Genomic DNA, 24727 nt, shown 5'->3' with positions numbered 1-24727 from the left:
CATTTTTTCAAATGATTTCTATTTTTTCAAAAGAAAAAATAAACTAATTTTACTTGATAAAATGAAAATCCCGTGGAAAAATGGGGTTTCCAAACTAGCCCTAAACTCTGTGTCTCATTTTTTCATACCTACTATCCTAACAAAAAAAATAACTATTTTTACCCTTATGCAAATAAATTGTTGTAATCTATAGAATAGCTGAGGAATACAAAAGTCATTGTATACGAACTACAAAGATGTGATCCCTATGAATATATTCCAATTTACTCACCGATACAAGAAATTTTATATAGTATAATTTATTCTCCATATATTTTATGTTCGAAATTTCCTCGCTCTCTCTCGAATAGTGTATATACTGGTAGTATTTCGCGCGCGTGAGTGAGCTTCATTTACGCAGCTTTGGCGAGCTGGCCGAGCTCCCTGTCGACGACGACCTTGAGGAAGCTGCCTTCCTCGACGACCATCTGCACGGGGAGGAAGCCGAGGCCGTTGGCCACGGCGAGCATCACCTCCTTCATCTCCGCGCGGAACTCGTGTCGGTCCACCTTGCCGCTGCCGTCCCTGTCGAACCGCGCGAACAGGCCGTGGTAGAGCGCCCCGAGCTCCTCCGGCGCCACAGCGGCCTCGTCCACGCCGAAGTGCCTCTCCAGCACGCGCAGGCTCATGAGCTCCCCGGCCATCTCGGCGTAGGTGAGCAGGCCGTCGGGTCGGCGTCCAGCGCGGCGAAGCGGCCGTCCACCGAGGAGTTGAAGGCGCGCTCGTCCTCCACGAAGCTCCGCACCGTGCTCCCGTCCAGGATCTCCACACTCATCTTTGGTTCCTCTCGTTGTTCGTGTTCCTTGGATGTGTTGGTGTGTGAGTTTGCTCTGGGATCTCTGCTCTGCCTTTTTTTATAGGGTTGCGACTGGACGTACCTGGAAGGCGCGTCTGAGCCGACGGTTTCTGCAGACGGGTTGGATTGGGCTGGGCCGGTGGGTTTTGACGCCGGTCAGATGCCGTGGGCGCGAGTTGTGTGGCGGGTGCCTGGGAGGGAACTGCCTAAAGTTTCATTTGTTTCGGCTCGTTCAGCCGTCGTTTCATCGTGAAGAAAACCTGTGCCAGGTCGGTAACGATTGTCGGCTGGCCACTCCGACACACACGACACGACACAGAAGACTTGAGGTGCATAGCTAGTGAGCGCGTGCAGGAAGTAGACTATCTAGCAGACACGGCCCAGTAAAGAGTAAATTTGTTTCTGGGGTTATATGAGGATAAAGCTTAATAACGATGTAGGTTAGTTACTTTCCGACAAATAATGATCTTAGATCAGATAGTAACTAGGTATGTGAATCCAAGTAGATGTATAGGATGGGAAAAAAAGACTATTTGGTTCTAATAAATTAGGCGGGATTAAAAGGTAATCTAATAATTAAGTGAAAATAACGATATTTCAGTTCATGGATCCAAACAAGTCATCAGATTTGTCCAAACCAAGAAACTCCAAACAAGTACTACTACACATAGTTAAAAGTTATTAAAGATTTGACCTCGGGTAAACACAGCCCTCGATGGCTCGATGTTTGGATGCAAAGACGTGCATATACCATGTAGTGATTCACGTACAAAACGCGTACTCATAGATGCATCATGCATGAACGGATGCCGCAGTTTTTGGGCGCTCCGCTGTGGGCTGGAATGGGCCGCCCAAACTGGTCTGTCACGTGACTTTGGTTGGGCTACCGTTGGATCCGCAACGACGAGCCGTGGTGACTGCGCAGCGACGTCCGAGGGAGGGAGCGACCGCTGGTGTGCGGAACACACTGTCGGCATGGCCGCCGCCCTCCGCCTGCAACGCCAGAGTCTCGCCGCCAGCCCCTTTCTCTTCTCCGCCCATGGCCTCCGCACCGCAAGCTCGAGGTCATCCTCACTACGGTAACGCCTCCACTCTCTCTCTCTCTCTCCTCTCTCTCAGTCTCTCCCCGTTTATTAATACTACGGTGGGTGTGTGTTAGCCAAACGGTCGTTTATTTCAGTTACTGCGAGGTTTTTCTGATCTAGTTTTCAGCTGTGCTGTCCTGGGACGGTCGCAACTCACTACAAAAGGGAAAATAATCGGAGTTTGTTTTCGAGCCATTTCGTAATGATGCACGGGTAGGCTGTGCAACTCATGAGCTAGAAATATTTTCCGATCTGCTTTATTGACGGTAGAAAACTTGATTGAAATGGCTCTTTATGTCTCTCCAAGGCCAAATATCAGTTACCATATCTTCAGTTGATATGTTTTTGGTCTAAGAACATAGACGGGTTAGACGGGATTGGCAATCACGAGCCTATCAAGACAAAGGATAAGAAATTTTACGAGAGATCTGAACGCTAGCTTTATCAAACTCCTCAGCGAATTAAAGGCTACCTGAATCTGGCCTCGGAAAAAATCAAATATCAGTTAACATATCTTCAGTTGGTCTTTTCTTGGTATAAGAACATTGACGGGTTAGACGGGATTGGCAATCACGAGCCTATCAAGACAAAGGATAAGAAATTTTACGAGAGATCTGAACACTAGCTTTATCAAACTCCTCAGTGAATTAAAGGCTATCTGAATCTAAGTTAGGAAGCATCGAGAGATCACAGTTATAGTCAAATACTATTCTTTTCTCAGATATCGCTTTCAAGAAGAAAAAAAAAACACCGAGCACACTTCAAAATTCGCTTTGGCAAACATCTCGGATGATAACTCGTGAGAAGACTTAACACCGGTCAAGCTCCACTAGTTTTGAGCATGCATGCATGGCGGTGGTCTCTCCAGTCTCCCCGTGATATAAATTCTCTAGTCTCCACTCTCCACTCGTTGTTTCCATGCATCGAAGAAAAAACAGGAGGAGAATACGTCTGATTTGGCAAGTCTTGTTGGCCGCAGCGACGACCGTAACATCAGAATGCTACTGTTGCCCTGAGATTCCAAGACCAGGTCGTCCTTCTCCTTCCACTAGCTAGCAGAATGCTAGCTTGCCCCACGCATGACGCAACTGCAAGTGAGATTTTTTTTTATTGTTTTTTGTTTTCTTCTGGCGCGCGCTAGCTGTTAGCGTCTCTCAGCATATAAATTAATTAAACCAGTCTATATCTATACTACTTATTAAAAAGGCGCGCAGAAAAAAAATCAAACTGTGGCTGCTCAGGAATCAAACCTTGGATCTATTGAGCAGAATGCTTAACCTTCCACCCTCTAGCCAACGTGACTCATATTGAATTGTGTACAACTTCAACTAAGACGTCTTTTGTGTTTAACCCGTCTCTGTATGCTCACTGAGTCTAAAAAAACATTTACAGCTTGGCTCTTGATCTTTCTGAAATTTGGGACGCAGTTCAGGAAATAAAGAAAATACGGAAAAAGAGTTTAGAAATTGATTTTTAGTTTAAAAATAATTGTAAAAACCCATTTAATTCATGGGAATTTCATATTAAATCCAAATGAGTTCATTCCAATTTCTATAATTCTATAATATTATTTTTTATCATATAATACCTCTGTTTTGTCATGAAAACAACAATAAAATTAATTTCCTAATTAATCCTATATCAAATACATAAAACTTTGGAAATTCGTAACTTCTCCATTTTAATTCCAAATTGAACCGTTCCAGTTGTGTTAGTCTTGTATGAATATTTACTACGCAGTAACAACATTGATTATACCATATTTCATACTTTTATAATTAGATATTTATTTATCCTATGTTAATTGGGTTAATCTATGTCTATTGGATTAATTTATTTAATATATTAATATAGTATTCTAACTTTATGGTTATACGATATTTGACCATTAGTCTTGCAAACACGCACACACCTACCTTTTTGTTTAAGCAAAAGCGTATGGTGGTACGTGTCCGATGACTAACGATGTACGAGGGAATTTCTTCCGGTATGTGTGAAACGTGCTCTCCAATAATGAGACCATGTAAATTGTGACATGTATCGAAGTCTGCATTATACTGATGGTTGCAATGTAGTGGTGAAACAGATAGATTATAAATAACAAAATTTATGTATGGCCAGAATCACAAATTGATTATGAAACATTTTCTCATAACGGTATAACACATATTTTGTATATAAGTTATCGTAGTATATTGGTATTATATATTCCCGTTGCAACGCACGGGCATTCAGCTAGTATATGTAGACACACACAGCACACAGGAAAGCACACCATCTTCTGTCTCCATAAACAAGGCCTGCAGCGATGTGCTCCACTGCAGTGCTGCTAGTTCGCACATGCGTTGTGCTTGTGTGTTTGGCCGCCTTGGCGCGAGCGCCGGCCAAGGTCCATGCTGCCGCCGGCACCGGGGATGGGCTCCTTGCTATCCCTACCAACGCCTCCCTGTCGCACTGCCCCTCTTGGTGCGGGAATGTCCAAATTTCCTACCCGTTCGGGATAGGGCCGGGCTGTTTCCGGCAAGGCTTCGAGCTCAGCTGCGATCGCACAACTCCTTCTCCCAGGCTCTTCTTCGTGTCGGGGAACAGCTCGATCCGGGTGACTTCTCTACATGTCCGCGGCAATTGGGTTATGGCTTCTGCTGTTGGGTACAACGTCACCATGAGCGCAGGCGTGGACACCTACACCAAGTCTTGGGAGGCCCCTACTGCCACGGGTGTCAGTTTTTATCCAGATTATAATAATCTGTACACTGTTGGATGTGGTGTCTACGTCTACGTGTTCGGTGATAATATGACAGATATCATTGGTTCTTGCACGAGTATTTGCACAGATAACAGAGAGATCATGGAGAGCGCAAACACTGGTTCTGGTGCCTGTGAAGGGTTAGGCTGCTGCAGCATTCCAATACGTGGCGGCCAAGGCTTCACTCTCAAACTAGGTCGCCTCAATAGTACCATTCCACAGTTCGGTGAAGCGCTCTCCAATGTCAAGATTATCTTTTCGCAAAACTATGACTTCGTTACAGATGATGTTTACGCAAGTTGGGTGGTGAATACAAGCAATGTTCACGGCATGCTACTTAACATTGCAATCACGGACCAACCAAGCTGCGCGAGTGCCCAGTCCCAAGAGAACAAGGATACCTACGCATGCAGTAGTGAAAGCATCTGCGACGACGATCTATCACCATCAGGGTTTAACTTACCGGTAACCAAAAAAAACCGGACCTCACCGAGAAACGCGTTTCTCGGATTTCTCGATTTTTTTCGTTTTTCTCAAAATAATTTCGGACAAAATTCAGAGAAAAAAAGTTCAATTCAATCATAAAAATATAGATTATTTGTAGATAATGGCTAAAAGAAGTAGATGGTAGCGTTTTGGACCTCTTCTTTGTAGCCTAAATACATAGTTGTAGGTTTGGACGAACTGGATTCAAAATCGATGAAAATTTCGGCCGATAAATAAAAAACCGGATCCCACCGATAAACGTGATTTTCGGTTTTCTCGAAAAATTTTCGCCGAGAATGTTTTCCCTGATCACCATCAGTATCTCAAGGAGGCTACAGTTGCTTCTGCCCTGGTCAAATAGAGGGCAACCCCTATATTGAAGATGGCTGCATAGGTTGGTGCCTCTCTCCTCTTCCTTTTTGATCGTTTTTCCATGCTTTGGATCAATCATAACTCCTCTCTTTGTCTACCATATATGAAGCATATTACAACCCAGAGGCGCCCAATAGGAACTGTATGAGATTATGTGGAAACATAAACGTTCCATTTCCTTTTGGGATTGAAGAAGGCTGTTCCGCAAATGATAACCTACGACTCAACTGCACAAGTAACGACACTCTTATTCTTGATCGAGGGTACACACAGTATCGTGTGACCAATTTGTCACTTGATGATGGGCTTCTGATGGTTACAAACATGCTGAATGACACAAGCTCCAACAATATGGAGAGGGTAGTCCTCGTTAACTATGACGGTTACAACCAGAACGGCTTCTATTCAACCGACTTCTATTCAACCGATGAGGACGTTGTGGATGGTAATTATGATTTCTCTCAGGAGGATACAACAATAAAATGGGTTATAGCAAACATAACTTGTCACAAAGCAATGCAAAATAATGCTACATATGCGTGTGTAAGTGACAACAGTATATGCAAAGATGTCATGCGAGGGAATATACGTGACGGGTACCGCTGCAAGTGTTCCAATGGCTTCCAAGGAAACCCATACCTTCAAAATAACTGTACAGGTTATATTCCTCTCTCTTTATGTAAATTTATTTCCGCTAGGTTTCTTGTTTCTCTAACAATAATCTATCTGGTGAGGGTATTAATAAACATGATGCTAAAATTTGATTTTAGCCATACTATATGATTCGCATTATATTCTCTATCCTGATCAAGATACATGCATGTCTATATATCTATGTTGATGCATGCATATTTAGAGCACACACAGGCACACACGCACGCACACCAATAGCAGTAGGAATGGGTATTTATAAGAGTATTAGGAGTTATAGTATCTTTTCCATAAAACATATTTAGATAATGTATATTCAGATTTAAGGGATTGTTTTAGTTTATTCTATGTAATAACACATATTGGTAATAAGATGCATATTTGTGGAAGGCTAATTTATGATATCTTAGAAAATGGTAGAGGTGATAAAATAGTAATAAAATTAAGGATTTACTTTATACTATATTTTGGGTAAAAGCGAGTAACTTAGATATAGATTTGTAGGGTTGTTGACTATTTACTAATTGCATAATAAAGGAGGACTGATTTTGTTTACAAATAGAATGAATGGATCCAATAACTATTGTTGTCGATAAATAGAGGGTCAGACAACTAATGGTATCACCAATGGTTCTACATGATCACACATTGTATTACTTTTTTCAAAACGACAATAAATGCATGCATGCTTTACTTGTTGCCCCACCAACCTTTACAACCATCTTATTGCTACAGATATTGATGAGTGCCTTATTCCAAATAAATGCAATGGAATATGCCACAATGTTGATGGCGGTTTCAATTGTACAAGTTGCCCTCATGGGAAAGAGTATGATCCAAAAAAGAAAAAATGTGTCATGTCAGCTAAGCAGCGTATTCTAATTTTTGGTGAGTCGTGTCTTTATGCAACAAATTAAAAGACACGAAATATTCATGGTCTCATTTAATGGATGTAGGGATTGTAATTGGGCTTGTTTGTGGTCTTGGATCCATAAGTTTTGCACTTGGTGCAATTATACTCACCGGTAAGTGGAAAAAAGGCATCCAAAGGAGAATTCGAAGAGAGTACTTCAAGAAAAATCAAGGTCTACTCTTGGAGCAACTAATATCGAATGAAAATGCTACAACCAAAACAAAGATATTCACTTTGGATGAACTAGAGGAAGCAACCAACAAGTTTGATGCTACTCGTGTTCTAGGTCATGGTGGGCATGGCACTGTTTACAAAGGGATTTTGTCTGATCAGCGTGTCGTGGCTATAAAAAAATCTAAAATAGTGGAGCAAATAGAGATAGATCAGTTCATCAATGAGGTTGCTATTTTATCTCAAATCATTCACCGCAATGTGGTGAAGCTTTTTGGTTGTTGCCTAGAAGATGAGGTACCCTTGCTAGTCTATGAGTTCATATCGAATGGCACTCTGTATGACATTCTTCATGAAAATATTGCAACAAAATGCTTGTTGTCATGGGATGATCGAATTAGGATTGCAACGGAAGCATCAGGAGCACTTGCTTATCTACACTCAGCTGCTGCAATACCAATTTTCCATAGAGATGTGAAGTCTTCTAATATACTCTTGGACGACAACTTCACTGTAAAGGTTTCAGATTTTGGTGCTTCAAGATCTTTATCCCTTGATGAAACACATGTGGTGACAATTGTCCAAGGAACATTCGGTTATTTAGATCCAGAGTATTATTATACTGGTTCTCTAACTGAGAAGAGTGACGTGTATAGTTTTGGAGTGATACTTGTGGAACTTTTGACAAGAAAGAAACCAATTTTTATCAATGAATTGGGTGCCAAACAAAACTTATCTCATTACTTCATTGAAGGATACAGGAAGGGACTCTCGTGGAAATAATAGATTCTCAAGTTGTGGAAGAGGCAGACCAAGAAGAGATTAATGATATCTCCTCACTTATAGAAGCGTGCTTAAGATCCAAAGGAGGGCATAGACCAAGCATGAAAGAAGTAGATATGAGATTGCAATGTCTAAGAACAAAGAGGCTACAGAATAAAACACATCTTTTGATTGAAAAGGGTGGAGAAATGGAACCTTTGTTATTCGCAGAAGCTCAGCACCCACATGAACGTATCAATCCAATTTATAATGAGGAACATTTAACAATTCCAATGATGTCTGGGTGCTACAGTTTGGAGCAAGAACTTGCGGCAGCATCTAGTATGGTTCGCTAACCTTAGTATTTGCTTGGATGTTGGACACATCTATAGTAACCATCTATTTTCAGAGAGGAACTATGGTATATTTTGTTCCCTTCGCATAAAACTACGCCATATATATGGTGGGTTTATGTATATAATATATATGACATTGCTATTGTTGGGGACTTGTTCTCAAGTGCTATGAGTTAAGAACAAGGCAACATAGAAAATGTTAATCGTTAAAGTCCTTCGTCCTCCGAAGCATTATTTCCCTTAGGATATAATGGTTTACGGACGAAGGTTATGAAGGACGTACCTTCATAAATTCATTGAACAATGACGAAGGATGAAATGTAAAGAATATAAAAGACAACATGAACAATTATATATTATTATCAGGCATAAACAGAAATATCGTTGAATTACAAGTGTACCTTCAATTGGAAGGAGATGATAGTACAAGCGTGACGCAAAAAGCGAATGCCAAGTCAGCGTGTCCAGTACGGGGGTACTGTTCACCTATTTATAGGCGCGGGACACAACCCACACAAAATTACATTCGTGCCCTTTACACTTGATAATAATTCTATAGTAATCTGTCGAGGTCTAAATAGCCTTTTCATCTTTAAGTCGGTTCCACCTTCTGCTGTCACGCCGAAGCTTTCCTGCTTACACCTTCGGCGCTGCACCAACCTTCGTATTATTCTGGTCTACTGTGATGCCGACTTGAGTCCGAAGATACCTGTTCACACATTATACTCCAGAAATACTATTAAATCCTGTTTTTGAGGACCTTCGGATGCCGAAGGTCCCCAACAGTAGCCCCTCGCAATAATAATTTGTTTAAAATAATAAATTTAGATTGCGACATGGACGAAGGCTTTACGCCGAAGGTCCGAAAAAACACCTTCCCTTTGCTAGAATAGCAACATTCACTGACAAGCGGGGTCTTTCAATTTTCAACGCACTTGGCGTATAAATACGGCCATACTGCAAACTCATTTGACACGCTCTCTGGCCAACTGCTCCCGCTCACTCAATTTTTAGCTCTTGTGCACTACGATTTACCAAGCTTTTTGTTTTGAAGCTTCGGCTTTGAAAATAGTTTTTTAGTGTCTCCGAAGATGTCTGAAGATAAGAAGACTGCTGCTGAGATGAAGTTGAGCCTCGACGAAGAGAAAAACTTGGGGTTTCTCATAGCGATGTCAAAGACCAACACAGAAAAAATTACCAAGGAGATTTTGGAAGGTTTGTCTGAAGATACTGGTGACAGTGACAGCTATGATGTGGACAGTGGTGGTGAAGACTCCGAAGATCGTCCCTGGCGACCAAGCCATTCTGTTTATGGTAAATCAACTATCAAAGAAAATCATCTTGTCAATATGAGAGGAAGGTATTTCCGGGATTTGTCCATTATGAGGGCGGACGAAGGGGAAAAAACTTGCCCACATCCCGAAGAGAATGAAGTCGTAGTGCACCGAAGCTTTTTGAAAGCTGGACTGCGATTTCCCTTGAGCAGCTTCGTTGTGGAGGTGCTGAAAATATTCGAAATCTATCTCCATCAACTTACCCCCGAGGCAATTATAAAGCTGAATATCTTCGTGTGGGCCGTGAGAAGCCAAGGTCTGAAGCCTGATGCAAAAAGCTTCTGTAATATACACGAATTATCATACGAGACAAAACCTTGGGGTAAGGAACAGTATCACAATAATTTTGGCTGCTACAGTTTCGTTTCTCGGTCCGGGTCAAGCTGCCCCGTGCCAACCTTTCGGAAGAGATGGCCCGGCGACTGGATGACAGAATGGTTTTATGTGAAGAATGATCTGACAATACGAGAAGATATCAAAGGTATAATTATGCGCCCTATTTGGCAAAGCTTCAGCCTTCGGAGGCCGAAGGTTGAAATGAATGAAGCTGCCGAAGAATGCCAGAGGGCCTTCGGCGCAGTCTGCTCTTTCATTGGAACGAGAGACTTAGTACAAGAGCATATTGCCTTCAGGGTATGGCCGCTCGCGGAGAAATGGGAAATGCCACAAGAAACCGTAAAAGAGGCCGACGAAGGTGGACTTATCAGGTTGAAGTACACTTTTAAATTTGGAGATAAATTCGTTGAGCCAGATGATGACTGGTTAAAAAGTATTGAAAATTTAAGTGATGAACTGCTTGGGGCTTATTCGAAGGCCGAAGACACTGCAATGTCAGCAGCCTTCGGAGGCCGAAAAAAGAAGAGGCTGAATCGGGTATTTGATGCAATCGGGTTTGTCTACCCTGACTATTGCTATCCCATTCGAAGGCAGAAGAGAAAAAACACAACCTCTGCAAAAGAAGAAGCTGCAACTGCTCCTAGCGAGCCAGAACCGAAAAGAAAGAAGATAAAGGTCCTTACACATCGGTCGCGCTATATTGAACCAGCTTCGGTGCCTGAGTTTACCGGAGAAACTTCTTCGGCCACCGAAGCTGGAAAACCAACCGAGCCAACTTTGCTGCCAGAAGTCGCAGAAACGGCCGAAGTGCCAACAAAGATAGAATTGGAACAATCAAAGATTTTGTTATCAGAAACGAAAGAGAAGGCCGAAGCGCCGTCCACAGAAAAAATGGAAGAGGTAAAAGAAGCAACTGAGGGCTCCAAAACATCAGAAGTTTTGAGTCCTGCAGCAAACATTGAGACAGTAAAAAATCAAAAAGTGCCAGCAGTGACTCCGAAAAGAAAGAGAATGGCTAATGTGCTAGATGTACTGGAAACGATCAAATCTTCAAGCACACCTCCGAAGAAGGCTGCTGTCATTCCTGAAACAACAACTGAAATTTCTGGTTCCAAAGCTCCAGAGCAAGAGACTGAAGCCGAAGCTGGGCCCTCAGAGCCCGCAAAGATAAAACCCTTGGAAAGTGAGGCAGAAAAAATAACAAAGCCAACTTTTGTTGAAGAAACCGGTGTTACTGCCCCCGAAGCATCCCCCAAAGTTCGTGATTATATTGTTCGTCATGCTTCGGGGAAAAAACTATCAGAAAAAGAAGAGCAAGAGGCCCAGCACTACGCCCAAAAACTGAAATATCCAAAGGGGGCGTTAATATTCAATGGCAGTGGGGAAGAAGACTTCTTGTATTGTCTTCCCGACAGCAAGGAGATTTCTGTCTGTCGGGAGATGAGCAAGAGCTTCGAATTCCCAACTTTAGAAGACGGGCTCTCGGTGCTGTCGAAGAACGATCTGGCCGACAGCCTGGCTTACAATAGCTTAAAGGTGCGACAAATGAAATCCTTGTATTTTTGTTGAGTCCAAAATGTTTCGTTTGTTTAAACCTATTGACGCACACATCTTTGCAGGGCCTGATACTTAGCAATGCCCTCAGGGCACAGAAAGATGCTGAAGACGAAGGGTGTTCTATAGCCCTGAGCAACCTTCGTTCCGAAGTTATTGAACTGAGGAACGAAGGTCTCGAAAAAGATAAAATATTACACTCATTGATAAATAAAATAAAGGAAGACGAAGCTGTTTTTAAAGGTCAAGCTGAAGCTCAGAAGCGCGAAATTGAAGATCTTCGGAAACAACTGGCCAGAGCCAAGGAAGAACGCATACTTGAAGAAACAAAGCGAGAACTCAGCGACCAATGGGCCGATCACCTAGAAATAACTGTTGAAGAGCTTCGTTCGTCCAGCAAGAGATGCTATAACAAATCTATAGAGTGTGTTAAGAAGTTAAAAGCTAGCTTCGCCAGGGTCGGCGCCTTCTCAAGCGAAGAAAACTTTACGAAAGGCAATCCCGAAGGTCCCATCGAATGGATCGACCACGAAGCTGAGGCCTTCGAAGAAATTTTAAATAGCCGAGGAGATATATGTGCCTTCTCTGGTGCCAGAGGGATTGCCACCATCTTAGAGAAGAAGGGCTGCGAACACGTAAAAATTTTAGCACAATCCGAAGCTGCTTTGTCCTTTGAAGATGCAAGAGATCCTTCGGCCGAAGCTAGTATAATTGGTGGAAAATTTTTTACCGATATCTGGGATAATGGTGGCCGAGAAATGGCCGGAGAAATTATTCGAAGAAGTGAAAAGGGCATTCATGATGCTAGAGAAGTAGCTGAGGCTGCTGAAAAGAGCGCAGAGGCCGAAGGTCAATTAGGTATTAACTAATAGTTTTTATTGTGTTGTAATCTTAGGCTTTAAGATTTGTTTGCGATTTGTAATAGCGATGTGGCCGTATCCTATCTTACTTCAGATCCTGCTAAAGCGTCTTCGGGCCCTCAGCCGAAAGGAGACGACGAAATTAAAAAGATGGCTGAAGATATTATGGACGAAGTCGTCAATCGGCTCCTGAACGAGGCTGCAGAAGTCGTTTTGAGAGAAGATTAAGTAGTTTTGTGAAAACTTCTGAAATGTAATATACTATAACATTTTGTAATCCCAAATGTAATATACCTATTTTTGTTAGTCAATTCTTTACGATGCATGAAACTTTACACGTACCGCTTTTGAGTCTTTGACGAAAAAACACCTTCCCTTCTTTTCATGCTTCGTGAAGAAGAATTTTTCTTTGTCACAACAATATCCAATGTTCTGATGAATAATATCCAGGCTTCGTGAAAATATTTTCCGAAGCTACACTTCCGAAGATCACTGATGTATCTTTTTGTGACTATGATTTCTCCCTTTTTTCAAAGCGTTCTTCTGTAGATTGATAATGTGTCCACCTCTTGTGCCATATGCAAAATGATGTATGATGCTTATGCTATGCGAAATGATGCGATGATGTTATGTTATGTGAGATGATGTTTATTCCGAAGATACATACGCATCCCTGCAATAAAACACAATCTTTTATAAGCCTCCCTTAGGAGCTTCTTCGCCTTTTACTTCAGCGGAATCAGCGTTTATTTTTCGCTGTAAGCCTCCCTTAGGAGCTTCTTCGCCTTTTACTTTCAGCGGTATTCGCGTTGACTTTTCGCGCTTCGCCTTTTACTTAGGCGGTATCAGCGTTGACTTTTCGCTGTATGCTCTGCATTCCCTTTGGAACGACTTTGGAGCAGAAAACTTACACTGTGCTCCCTTTGGAACGACTTTTTTGTGACTTCGGCAAACTTACTCTGCGTTCCTTAGAACGACTTTTTGTTGCTTCGAAGAATTTTCGATAGTTCGAAGGTCCTCTTTGTTATCACAAGTCTTTGAACTTTAATCAATATAAGCCTGTGAAGAAAATATATTTTCCTTGTAGGAATCAACGAAACTAATTACATGAAACCTAAACAATGTCCTTTATTACAGAAAATAAAACTGAATGAAAAAGATTGCTATTAAGGTAGGATATTTGTCAATAGATGTGCTTTGACTCTGGCACAGTGCTATTGACTGTACGAGCTTCGGACTGCTCCCTGAAGTCCCTCTGGTGTGGAGCATACTGGCTCCCTTCTGGCTGCTGGCCTTGTTGCAACGGAGGTGGAGGCGGAGGCTGTTGCCAGGAAGCTTGAGGCTGACTCGCCGAAGCAACAGAAACTGCAGGATGATTGCCCACATATTCTGGGATGTAGGGCGAATGATACGAAGCTGTATGCATGACCTGCTTCGGCTGAGCTTGTTGTGCTGCTGCTTCAGCTATTTCCTTTTGCTTCTGAATAGTAACATGGCACATCCTGGTAGTATGGCCTTTGTTCTCACCGCAGAATAAGCAAAAGATTCTTCTCGGTTGATCGCCAAATCTTCCTCCAAAGCCCCTGGCGCCTCTGCCTCTTGGAGCTGGTGGTCGGAAGGAGCTTTGCTGTTGCCCCGAAGCCTGTGAGGAACATTGTGGCCTTTGCTGTTGGCTTCCTCTATCATCATTTGTGTAGAGTTATGAATTGATCTCACGTGCCTCGGGTAGAACCTCCCTCCGAAGCCCCTGGTCATTTCAGAAAATCTGAAAGCCTCCTCCCTTCTTTGGCGAAAATCATTATCGGCCCGAATGTACTCGTCCATCTTCTGGAGCAGCTTCTCCAAAGTTTGAGGAGGCTTCCTAGCGAAGTACTGAGCTGACGGTCCTGGCCGAAGCCCCTTGATCATGGCCTCAATGACAATTTCATTGGGCACCGTTGGTGCCTGTGCCCTCAAACGCAAGAACCTTCGGACATACGCCTGAAGGTATTCTTCGTGATCCTGGGTGCACTGGAACAGAGCCTGAGCAGTGACCGGCTTCGTCTGAAATCCTTGGAAGCTAGTTAACAACAAGTCCTTCAGCTTCTGCCATGAAGTGATCGTTCCTGGTCGAAGGGAGGAATACCAGGTTTGAGCAACACTCCTGACAGCCATAACGAAAGATTTGGCCATGACTGAAGCATTGCCACCATACGAAGATACTGTTGCTTCGTAGCTCATCAAAAACTGCTTCGGGTCTGAGTGGCCATCGAATACGGGAAGCTGGGGCGGCTTGTAGGACGGAGGCCAAGGTGTAGCCTGCAGCTCAGCGGACAGAGGAGAGGCATCATCAAAAACAAAATTCCCATGATGGAAATTGTCATACCAGTCATCTTCGTTGGGAAAACCCTCCCGATGAAGATCTTGGTGTTGAGGCCTTCGGTGCTGCTCATCCTGGGCAAGATGACGAACTTCTTCAGAGGCTTCGTCTATCTGCCTCTGCAGTTCAGCTAGCCTGGCCATCTTTTCTTTCTTCCTCTGTACTTGTTGATGAAGCATCTCCATATCTCTGATTTCTTGATCTATCTCGTCCTCTGGTGGTGTCGGGCTGACAGCCTTCCTTTTCTGGCTTCGGGCCTCCCGCAGGGAGACTGTCTCCTGATTGTGGTCCAGTGGTTGCAAAGCTGCAGCCCCAGTCGCTGAAGCCTTCTTCGGCGCCATAACGAAGGTTTATGATCGCCGAAGGTGTTCAAAAAACTCAGAGTGGAAGTGAGTTCACCGGAGGTGGGCGCCAATGTTGGGGACTTGTTCTCAAGTGCTATGAGTTAAGAACAAGGCAACATAGAAAATGTTAATCGTTAAAGTCCTTCGTCCTCCGAAGCATTATTTCCCTTAGGATATAATGGTTTACGGACGAAGGTTATGAAGGACGTACCTTCATAAATTCATTGAACAATGACGAAGGATGAAATGTAAAGAATATAAAAGACAACATGAACAATTATATATTATTATCAGGCATAAACAGAAATATCGTTGAATTACATGTGTACCTTCAATTGGAAGGAGATGATAGTACAAGCGTGACGCAAAAAGCGAATGCCAAGTCAGCGTGTCCAGTACGGGGTACTGTTCACCTATTTATAGGCGCGGGACACAACCCACACAAAATTACATTCGTGCCCTTTACACTTGATAATAATTCTATAGTAATCTGTCGAGGTCTAAATAGCCTTTTCATCTTTAAGTCGGTTCCACCTTCTGCTGTCACGCCGAAGCTTTCCTGCTTACACCTTCGGCGCTGCACCAACCTTCGTATTATTCTGGTCTACTGTGATGCCGACTTGAGTCCGAAGATACCTGTTCACACATTATACTCCAGAAATACTATTAAATTCTGTTTTTGAGGACCTTCGGATGCTGAAGGTCCCCAACAGCTATGTTTACATATAATGTAATTTCCGTATTTCAAACTGTAATGCGTTTTAGTTTTGTTTTGATTACAAATTTGGTACTCTAATTGTAATAGTTTCTAAAACCAATCATAATATATAGTTGTAATACACTTGAGATTTGGAATTTGTATTGAAATAAACTTGAGATTTGGACTATGTAATAGCATTGAAAAGTAGAATTTTGATATTTTTATCACTTAAAAAATCAAAAGAAATTCTATATTAGGTAAATATGTCGCCACCGAGGTGTAAAACCGGAACACGAATAACGAGAGGAACCCAAAGATGAGCGTGGAGATCCTTGACGGGAGCATGGTGTGGAGCTTCGTGGAGGACGAGCGCGCCTTCAACTCCTCGGTTGATGACCGCTTCGTTGCGCTGGACGCCGACCATGACGGCCTGCTGTTGACACGGATTTTGACCTTATCAAAATATATGTCGTGCGGGTTTAATACCTTCGATTAAGCAAGCCGCATGTGAAAGAGGTAGCAAATGTGCATGGGTGAAATTCGGGTATTTATGGTGAAATTGATATGGACTCAAATTGGTCTCATATCCAAACAAATCCATTTATGTTTTAGCCACGTTTGAAACGAACAGTTTATACTCTGCTCCATGAAATTAGAAGTAAGCGAGACACAACGTCTTGCATGCTACACTAAAAAAAAATAAAAAAGCGAGAAGATACATATGCACCAACTATTATCAAATTACACAAATAACCATATGGCCAAAAAAAATTTCCTAAAAGAGAATCGATGCATATATTCAGCTAGGCCAATAAAGTCAATAACCAATTACTGATGTAAACGTAAATTAAGCAAATATGAATTTTAACCTAATTTTGCATGTATTAATATGTACAGATAAAGATTGCAAATAATAATAATAAGTTAAAAAGGCAATTAACGTGGGGCGTCTAGCCTAGTTGTGTAAAAAAATATAAAAAATAAAGGGAAAGATATGTGCGTCTAAGAAAAAGAAAGGAAAAAATAAACCAAAACAAAACACATAAGAAAAAAAAGGATAAAAAAGGGAAAGGACGTCGTCAGGCTGCCGCGCTCGCTGCTCGACGCAAAAGTGTCATCATACACACCGCAAAAACTACTGCTCTGAGGAATCAAGAGGCCACCACTGCGGGAGAAGTGCGAGCAGGCTTCTTTTAATCAAGGAATCACTGCTTCAACAGGCTTCATCGGCAACAAAATTCTCCATCGAGCACCCCTCTCTAAGGCATACCTTAGAGAGAAACTGGTTCCAAAAACTTCAAGGGCATACCCTTGAGGAATATCACGTCATTCGATCATATACAATCTTAAGGGCATACCCTTAAAAAAGGTCACGCTGCACGGTCATATACACCATTGTGGCCCATCGAAAAGATCTACTGGAAGGTAAAAAAAGTCTCCTATGTCGCTGTACTGTTTCTTGTCTTCTTTGCCATCGTGAAAGAATTATTGTAAGGGAAATATGCCTTTGGGTCATTTCTATAAATGTTTTGGTGATTAGATGTCCAACACATGTTATTGTGATTAATATGTACTAAGTGGTTGTCGGAGAGGAAATTCTCCGGCCGGGTGGCAGAACGCACCCGCCCTAAATCCTAAGATGAGAAGGGGCCTAAGCGGTTTCGCCTGTCTGCTAGATTGTGGGATGAACACGAGAGGACACGAGGATTTAGAGTGGTTCAGGCCGCCGGAGCGTAATACCCTACTCCACTATGTGTTGTATTGAGAGTAGGCTTCAGCGTCTGTGTGAGCCTGTCTTGTAACGTTGTGTGCCTTCCCTTTTATAGCTCAAGGGAGGCACATACAAGGATGCTGAGCCCTGACATGTGGGCCCAGGAGCAAAATGGAAGGAATACATCATAGGAGTAACACATGCAAGCAACGCCTGGGCAATCTCCGGGCGCCGTGATGTCCGTAGTCCATGCAGTACTGATATGCAGCGGTTGCTTCCTTGGTAACACGCGAGTCATGATGAGCATAGTGCATGCGACAGTATGTATGTGCCGCCTGCTAGTGGAATGGATAGGTCTCAATAAATACAGCAGCGACACATCGCCTGCCAGTGGAATGGACAGGCACGCCGCCTGCCAGCGGAATGGACAGGGCTCATTAAATGCGGAGGCGGCACATCGCCTGCCAGTGGAATGGAAAGGCGACGCATCTTATCCTCAATAAATGCAGAGGCCGCGCAGCGCAGAGGCCTTACGTCAGGCTTCGCCCGTTGGCTTACGTCACGTGCAGTAGGCCACGTGGCAGCATCGGGTCTCCACCTGTGCGGGGAGCGGAAGCGCATATGATAAGGTCCGGACACGTGTCAGCTCCGGACCCCCGCCTGGCCTTGATTAAGGCCTGGGTATTCTCTGTCCTAGGATCCCGGGACCCTGCTGTGAGCGGCCCGGACCCCACACAAAGGGGTTCAGATCCCATCCAAGGGGTCCGGTTTGCTCACATGGAGGTCCTAGACCATACCCGGAGGCTCGGGTTGTATATACAGGGGTCCAGCGTTCTCCGGTGGGGTCCGGACCCACTGACGATGCCTTGGAGTATATTACCTTCTCTGGCCACGTGGCGGCCCCGGAGCCATCCACGTGGTGGGGTCGGGAGCTGTTGCTGGCCTAGAGTAGTCACCCGAAGCTGGGGCGAGTCACGGCTTGGCCTAACGCATAGCTCCTTCACCACACGACTAAAGATAACCACGTCGGTACTGCGTCTTCATACAGTAGTAAGGGGTACCTTAGTTTTAGGGTACTTGTCGGTACCTTAAATCAGGGGTACCCACTACTATGGTATAAAGCCACCACGCGGAGGGCTACAAAGGACCATGCCCCAGTACGCAGGCCAAGAAGTACTGCGTAGCGCGAGAAGACAATATGCCCTAGGGTGTGTTGTTGGGACCGGGCCCCTACACAAGAGTACTGGACCCCCTGAGCGCACGGACGGGACCCTCGGTTACAACCCGGGATCCCAAGAAGATATGCCGGGTCCCTCGGACGGACCCCAGGCCCCTTCGGGAGAGGTCCGAACCTTTGCGGAAAGCTGGGACAGCGGATGGGTCCGGTGCTGGCACGTTGCCAGACTTTGCCCAAAGATCTCGACCCGAAACAGAGGTCCGCTGCTACCACATGGCTTGTGGCCAATGACAAAAGCCAGCGGGAAGAGCCCGACGAAAGGCTCTTAGAACCGCTCGGTCTCTTCATTTGTTACGGAAAGGACGTGCCGTCTGCCACCACGCTAGCAGACGGATGTGCCCCCTCGACATTTAATGCGACCTGTCCTCTCCACTGGCAGATGGTGTCAGTCAGCGCACCCGTCCTATCAGTCATCGAACAGTGCGCCCGTGCCATGCGGCGCGCTGCGCCCGTTACCCCTTCTACAAGAAGCTTGCCTAGCACGCCAAGGATATGAAGATCTTGGGTGTCAGGATATGGGAAGATTTCCCAGTGGCGAACATCAGTAGCCCCAAGTATTATATTCGTTATGTCCCTGGGCCCACATGTCGGGGCTCAGTACTTTTGTGCATGCCCCCCTTCGGCTATAAAAGGGGAGGCATGCGACGTTAGAAGGGAAGAAGCCAGGACAACATACACAAGCTCATACAAGCTCTCAAGCAATACATCACATAGTGGAGTAGGGTATTACGCCCCGGCGGCCCGAACCACTCTAAACCCTCGCGTGCTCTCGTGTGTTCATCCACCAATCTCGTAACAAGCAAGACGCTTAGGCCCCTCCTCATTCTAGGATTTAGGGCGGGTGCAATCCGCCACCCGGCCGGAGAGATTTCCTCTCCAACATTTGGCGCGCCAGGTAGGGGGCCAGGCTTTATGATTCTTGCTTGTTACCAGAACGACACCATGGTCCACATTGCTGAGCGCCAGGATGAGACCTCCGAAGATTTCCTCTTGGAAGAGGGGGCCGCATTCGCTACACCACGGAGCTCCGACTGCCCGGCGCCCGGTGCCGCGGCCGTGCGCTCCGCACGGCGACACGGACCGGTACAGGCATTGTGGACTCCATCGGGGTTCGCTCCCGCGGGAGCGCTCTACATGCAGTGCAGCAACATACACCTGCACAGGTGTCCCAAACTTCATCGAGTGCGGCGCCCATGGCGTTGTCTGCCGCCAGGGAGCTATTGCGTCATCCCCCTTGCTCCATGGCTTCACCGAGGGCCATGAAGCAGTGGCGAGACGATGTTGACCGGCTACTCAGCATGGCACACTCTACCTCAACCAGATCCAGGCCTCGGTCGTCCCGACGCCAACGCGAAGCAGCGGCGTCCGTGCGCTCGCCTTCCATAAGAGGCGTGCAGACGGACGATCTCCGGTCAGAACTCAACCGCAGGAGTACAGGGGAGGACGCCCGGATCTCTTTGGAAAGGGCATGCAAGCGCCACCAAAACATCGAGGGCCGCAACCTCGATCGGGATTTCGCTGCGGCAACACCGCAGACACCGACGGGCACCCAGTCCCAAATGGGTGTCCCCTTGGCCGGTGTAGGCTGCGCTGCCCTTGCGGACCACCTCCGTGCGACATCATGGCCGCCTAAGTTCCAACCACACCTGCCGGAGAAGTACGATGGGACATCGAACCCGTCGGAATTCCTGCAGGTATACGTCACCGCCATCACGGCGGCAGGAGGAAACAATGCTGTGATGGCGACATATTTTCATGTTGCCTTGTCTGGACCTGCTCGGACCTGGCTTATGAATCTCGCCCCAGGGACAATCTACTCCTGGGAAGAGCTCTGCGCGCGGTTCGTTGCAAACTTCGCCAGCGCTTACCAACAGCATGGTGTGGAGGCCCACCTCCATGCAATGAGGCAAGAACCTGGAGAGACTCTCCAAAAGTTCATCTCTCGCTTCACCAAGGTACGAGGTACGATACCTCGTATCTCCGATGCCTCCATCATCACGGCCTTCCGGCAGGGGGTGCATGACAAGAAAATGTTGGAAAAGCTAGCCACCCATGACAGGGAAACCGTTCCCACGCTTTTCGCCCTGGCTGACAAGTGCGCCAAAGCCGCCGAAGGCCATGCATGGCACTCGGCCCCACAAGCCGACGCTACCCAAACAGGTGGCTCGGGCACCGTCCCACGGGATGGTAGAAGAAAAAAGAAAGGCTATGGCTTTGACAGGCCGCAGACCACCGCGCTGGTCGCAGCAGCTACGACTGGGGGCCAGGGCGACCACAGCAAATGACCACGACTACATAAAGGTAATAGCAACACATGCCCTGTACACCCCAACGGTCGCCATAGTGCCGCAGAGTGCCGTGAGATCATTGATCTCGCGAAGTGCGTCAGCGAGCGTGCCAGTGAGCGATGCGAAGAATCCTCTAAAGATGGCTCCCCACCTTATCGCCGCCCTGGCAAGGAAAAGGTTGACGATGGCGAGGTAGCCGCGGCTGAACAAGACCTCGGGTATCAGTCACCCAAAGGAGATCTGAAGGATGTCTTCGCTAGAGACTCCCACTCCGATGGCGACGACTAGATGGTTCGCCGGGGATGCCCCATACCCCCCAGCCTACGAAACCGAAGCCTGGGATCCAGCCTTCAAACAAGTTCATCAAACGCAGATGAAGACCCAAGGGCGGAACCTAGCCCTTCGGAACAACAACAAACCAAAAAGGGGCTCCGTAGCACCTCCCGGGGGGACCCCTCAAGGTAACAGGAATACTCCGACCCCAAGGGTAGCTATCTTGCTACGACTGAAGGAGTACCTCCCCGATACCGGAACATCTCTGTAAGTCCTTGTTGGAACTTGCTCTCCTGGGCAAGTTAATCCAACGGGGGAGCAAAAACAGTGTAGGCAAGGTTTCAACTCGAGATGGCAATAGCTCTGTTTAATTCCGCCTCTCAAGGGCACTGTACGGGGGTATTTATAGGTGCCTGAGTGCCCAGCGTCTTGGGTTAAGGACACATGTGCCCTCAGGCGCCCAGGTTATCCCCGGAATATTCCCATAAAGCAGGGTTACAGACTGTAATTATAGGGAAGCCTTTACAAATTAGGCCCGTAATGCGCAACGGCCACGCAGGGCCTGCTATAATGGGCCGGATCACACGTGGGCCTCCATGTTGGACGAGGTTGCGGGATGGGACGACTTCACCGTAGTCCTTCGTCTTCCGACGCGTGGGACGAAGGGGCCGGATCACACGTGGGCCTCCATGTTGGACGAGGTTGCGGGATGGGACGACTTTGCCGTAGGCCTTCGTCTTCCGACGCGTGGGACGAAGGGGTCGGATCACACGTGGGCCTCCATGTTGGACGAGGTTGCGGGATGGGACGACTTCGTCGTAGGCCTTCGTCTTCCGACGCGTGGGACGAAGGGTAGAGTCTGCCAGTCGTCTTATCTCCGTTGCTGCTGTGAGTCCGACGAAGGCATCGAGCGAAGGGTGGCATCTTCGCCTTCGCTCCAACATTTGCCCTCCGAGGGACCAGTTCGACTAAGTCATCTGGTGCCGAAGGCATCGCTAGATGGTGGAGACGCTGCCCTCGCTCGAAGTGGTTCCGTGGGGGTTTTTGACATGACCGTTGATTGACACCGTACTGTTGGATTACGGGTTTCCCGAAGCGTCGAGCCCTGTGTATAAAAAGGGGGTGGGGCGGCGCAGATTGAAATTTACCTTTCTACGCGCCGCTAAAACCCTAACCTCCCTTTTTCAAACTGCTCGCGCTGCTCGTCTGCCCTCCTTGCTCCTGTTCGCTGGAGAACTGGCCCGCGTGAAGCAGACCGCGCGCCGCCGTCGACGGTACGTAGCCATGTCGTCTTCCTCCTCGTCTGCTGCGACCACGCCGACGACCGAGACGCCTTCCGAGGATCTCTCGGGCGGTGTGGCGGAATTGTGACCGGGTGATACGGTTGAATTCGGTGTTTCGCGGATATCGTCGGGCCGCGTGCAAGATATGCAACGGTTGGGGTATTTTGGCGGCGGGGTCGGGCGTGTGTCGGGGGCAGAGGACACTATAACACATATAGCCTTCTATGACGAATACCTCGTGACAATAGACCAAAATGTCATAAATCTCTCCTATTTATGACATTTTGTAGGGATCGATTGACTTTAGTGACGAAAAGAAAATGTTTGTCATTAAGACCAATGCAAAATCACCATAAACATGAACGATGTCATATTTGTGACAAACACCTTTTCAATTTCATGACAATTAGCTAGTGTCACTGTTTCATGACAATATTGGTCGTCATAAGTTCTCTTATTAATTTCCCAAAAAAATTGTAGGCCCCTCTACAAATAATGAAATACATCAAAATGGCAATGAAACAAGTTTAAATATCAAATCATGTTAAATAAAAATTGACTAAGTTTGAATTTTCCACGTGTGTTTTTCTATAAATATATTACTATAGACTTAGGTCTAATATATTCATGAGCAATTTGTTATATAAATAAAAAACAATTTTTAATTTATTTTTGAAAATATACACCAACCCACAAGATTGAATATAAAATCATGCTTAAATAAAAATTGATTAAGGTTGAATTTCTCACATGTATTTTTTATAAATATATTACTAAAGACTTATATATATTATATTCATGAGTAATTTGTAATAAGTTATAAAGTAAAAAAGTTATCTTTTGTATTGAAACTGTGTGTGTGTGGGGGGGGGGGGGGGTAAGCGCCTCGTCACGTTTTGGCTACAACACCGCGATTGTGGTGCCAACACGTGGTCTTTGTGTGGACCCTAAAATCTCTTCTCTTAAAAGATGCGGGGGAATAAGGCCTCCTGTGCTTCCCATAGCCAGGAGTCCCTACATGTGCCAACACCTGGCAGACCAAACCTAAAATTTATCTTCAAACGATCTATGGATGCCATGCTCCTCTCTCTCCCATGCCGTTTTGCCCGCCTCATCTCTTATATTGAAACCGTAGTTGTTTTCCTCAAACCAGCGCGTTCCACACCAACATTCGGCTTTGTTGCGTCCGACACGTGCACGATACAAGATCCGAATTTTTTATCGAACTCAGCTTTAATCCTCCCCCTCCCGAACTCTCTCCTGTGTCCGACGCAGGGTTTACAAAACCATGGGGAAACTACGGTTTCCCGACTCGATTTCTCGTTCCCGCGCTGGGTCGGGACCAGGTTTCTTAGCCGCTTTCTCATAATTTCGTTCAAAATTTAAAATTTGAAAAAATAAAAACAGGAAAAAGTGTTATAAAAGACTAATTTTTTTTCTAAGTATTTATATATATATTATATTTAATTTTTAGTTTTTTTAAAAAAATCAAGTATCGTCTTTTGTAAAAACAACAATTTCTCGGCAGTTTCTCACCAATTTTTTTTTAAAATTCAAAATACATGAAATTTACCGAAAATGGTTTCTCGACGGCAAAAGGCAGTTTCTCAATTTAAAAAGACGGTTTCTCAGTGCTAATTGGCGATTTCCTGATAAAGAAATGTGAAAACTGGTAGTTTAAATTTAATTTTTTAGTTCGTTTCGGATGTAGCAAAATCCGACGGTTTCTGGTCCCACTATCGTCTCTCCATTCGCATCCGCCGCCTCATGGAGTCCATCCTCGTCGTTGTCGCACCACCCCCCTAGGCACCACCTCCTCCGCCACCGCACGCCCTTGCCCGGGCGGCCGCATCCCTGTGCCTCAGCCTCCCGCGAGGAGAGCATCCTCTTATCCTCCCCTCCCCCGCGACTATCCCACAACATGTCCTTAGCCCCCTTCCCGCCCGTCGCGGCATCGGCACCCTCCGCGCCGTCATGCCTGGTCCCGCGCCACCCCTTCGCTGCCGCTGTGCCGCACAACGCTTCTTGCTCTCTATTCTTGGCTGTGCTTCTGGGACCAGAGGACAACCCC

General features: G+C 45.7%; 1 protein-coding gene and 1 pseudogene across 2 annotated transcripts; one reads left to right on the top strand and one right to left on the bottom strand.

Annotated features, from left to right (window-relative positions):
- Window positions 1-230: 230 nt before the first annotated feature.
- LOC103641835 (uncharacterized) lies at window positions 231-1316 on the bottom strand (annotated as a pseudogene).
- A 78-nt stretch (window positions 1317-1394) lies between these two features.
- On the top strand, window positions 1395-8531 carry LOC103645132 (wall-associated receptor kinase 3). Of its 2 annotated transcripts, XM_020546600.2 has the most exons (5): window positions 1738-5546; window positions 5634-6182; window positions 6911-7063; window positions 7132-7556; window positions 7661-7755. In XM_020546600.2, exons 2-5 carry the CDS (start codon window positions 5669-5671, stop codon window positions 7727-7729), a joined length of 1161 nt encoding a protein of 386 aa, XP_020402189.1. In that variant the 5' UTR covers window positions 1738-5546; window positions 5634-5668; the 3' UTR covers window positions 7730-7755. The 2 variants fall into 2 exon arrangements, with proteins under 2 accessions (XP_020402187.1, XP_020402189.1); XM_020546598.2 differs by having other exon boundaries at window positions 1395-5546; window positions 7132-8531.
- Window positions 8532-24727: the final 16196 nt, after the last annotated feature.

This window comes from Zea mays, chromosome 1 (genome assembly GCF_902167145.1).
Source record: "Zea mays cultivar B73 chromosome 1, Zm-B73-REFERENCE-NAM-5.0, whole genome shotgun sequence".
Taxonomy (NCBI): Eukaryota; Viridiplantae; Streptophyta; class Magnoliopsida; order Poales; family Poaceae; genus Zea; species Zea mays.
This window is presented reverse-complemented; position numbering and strand designations above follow the sequence as displayed.

Coding starts and splice junctions, on each gene's coding strand:
- LOC103645132 (XM_020546598.2), top strand. CDS start 5,669: ATGAGATTATGTGGAAACATAAACGTTCCATTTCCTTTTGGGATTGAA. Junction 6,183..6,910: donor CCTTCAAAATAACTGTACAG/GTTATATTCCTC, acceptor TTATTGCTACAG/ATATTGATGAGTGCCTTATT. Junction 7,064..7,131: donor GCAGCGTATTCTAATTTTTG/GTGAGTCGTGTC, acceptor TAATGGATGTAG/GGATTGTAATTGGGCTTGTT.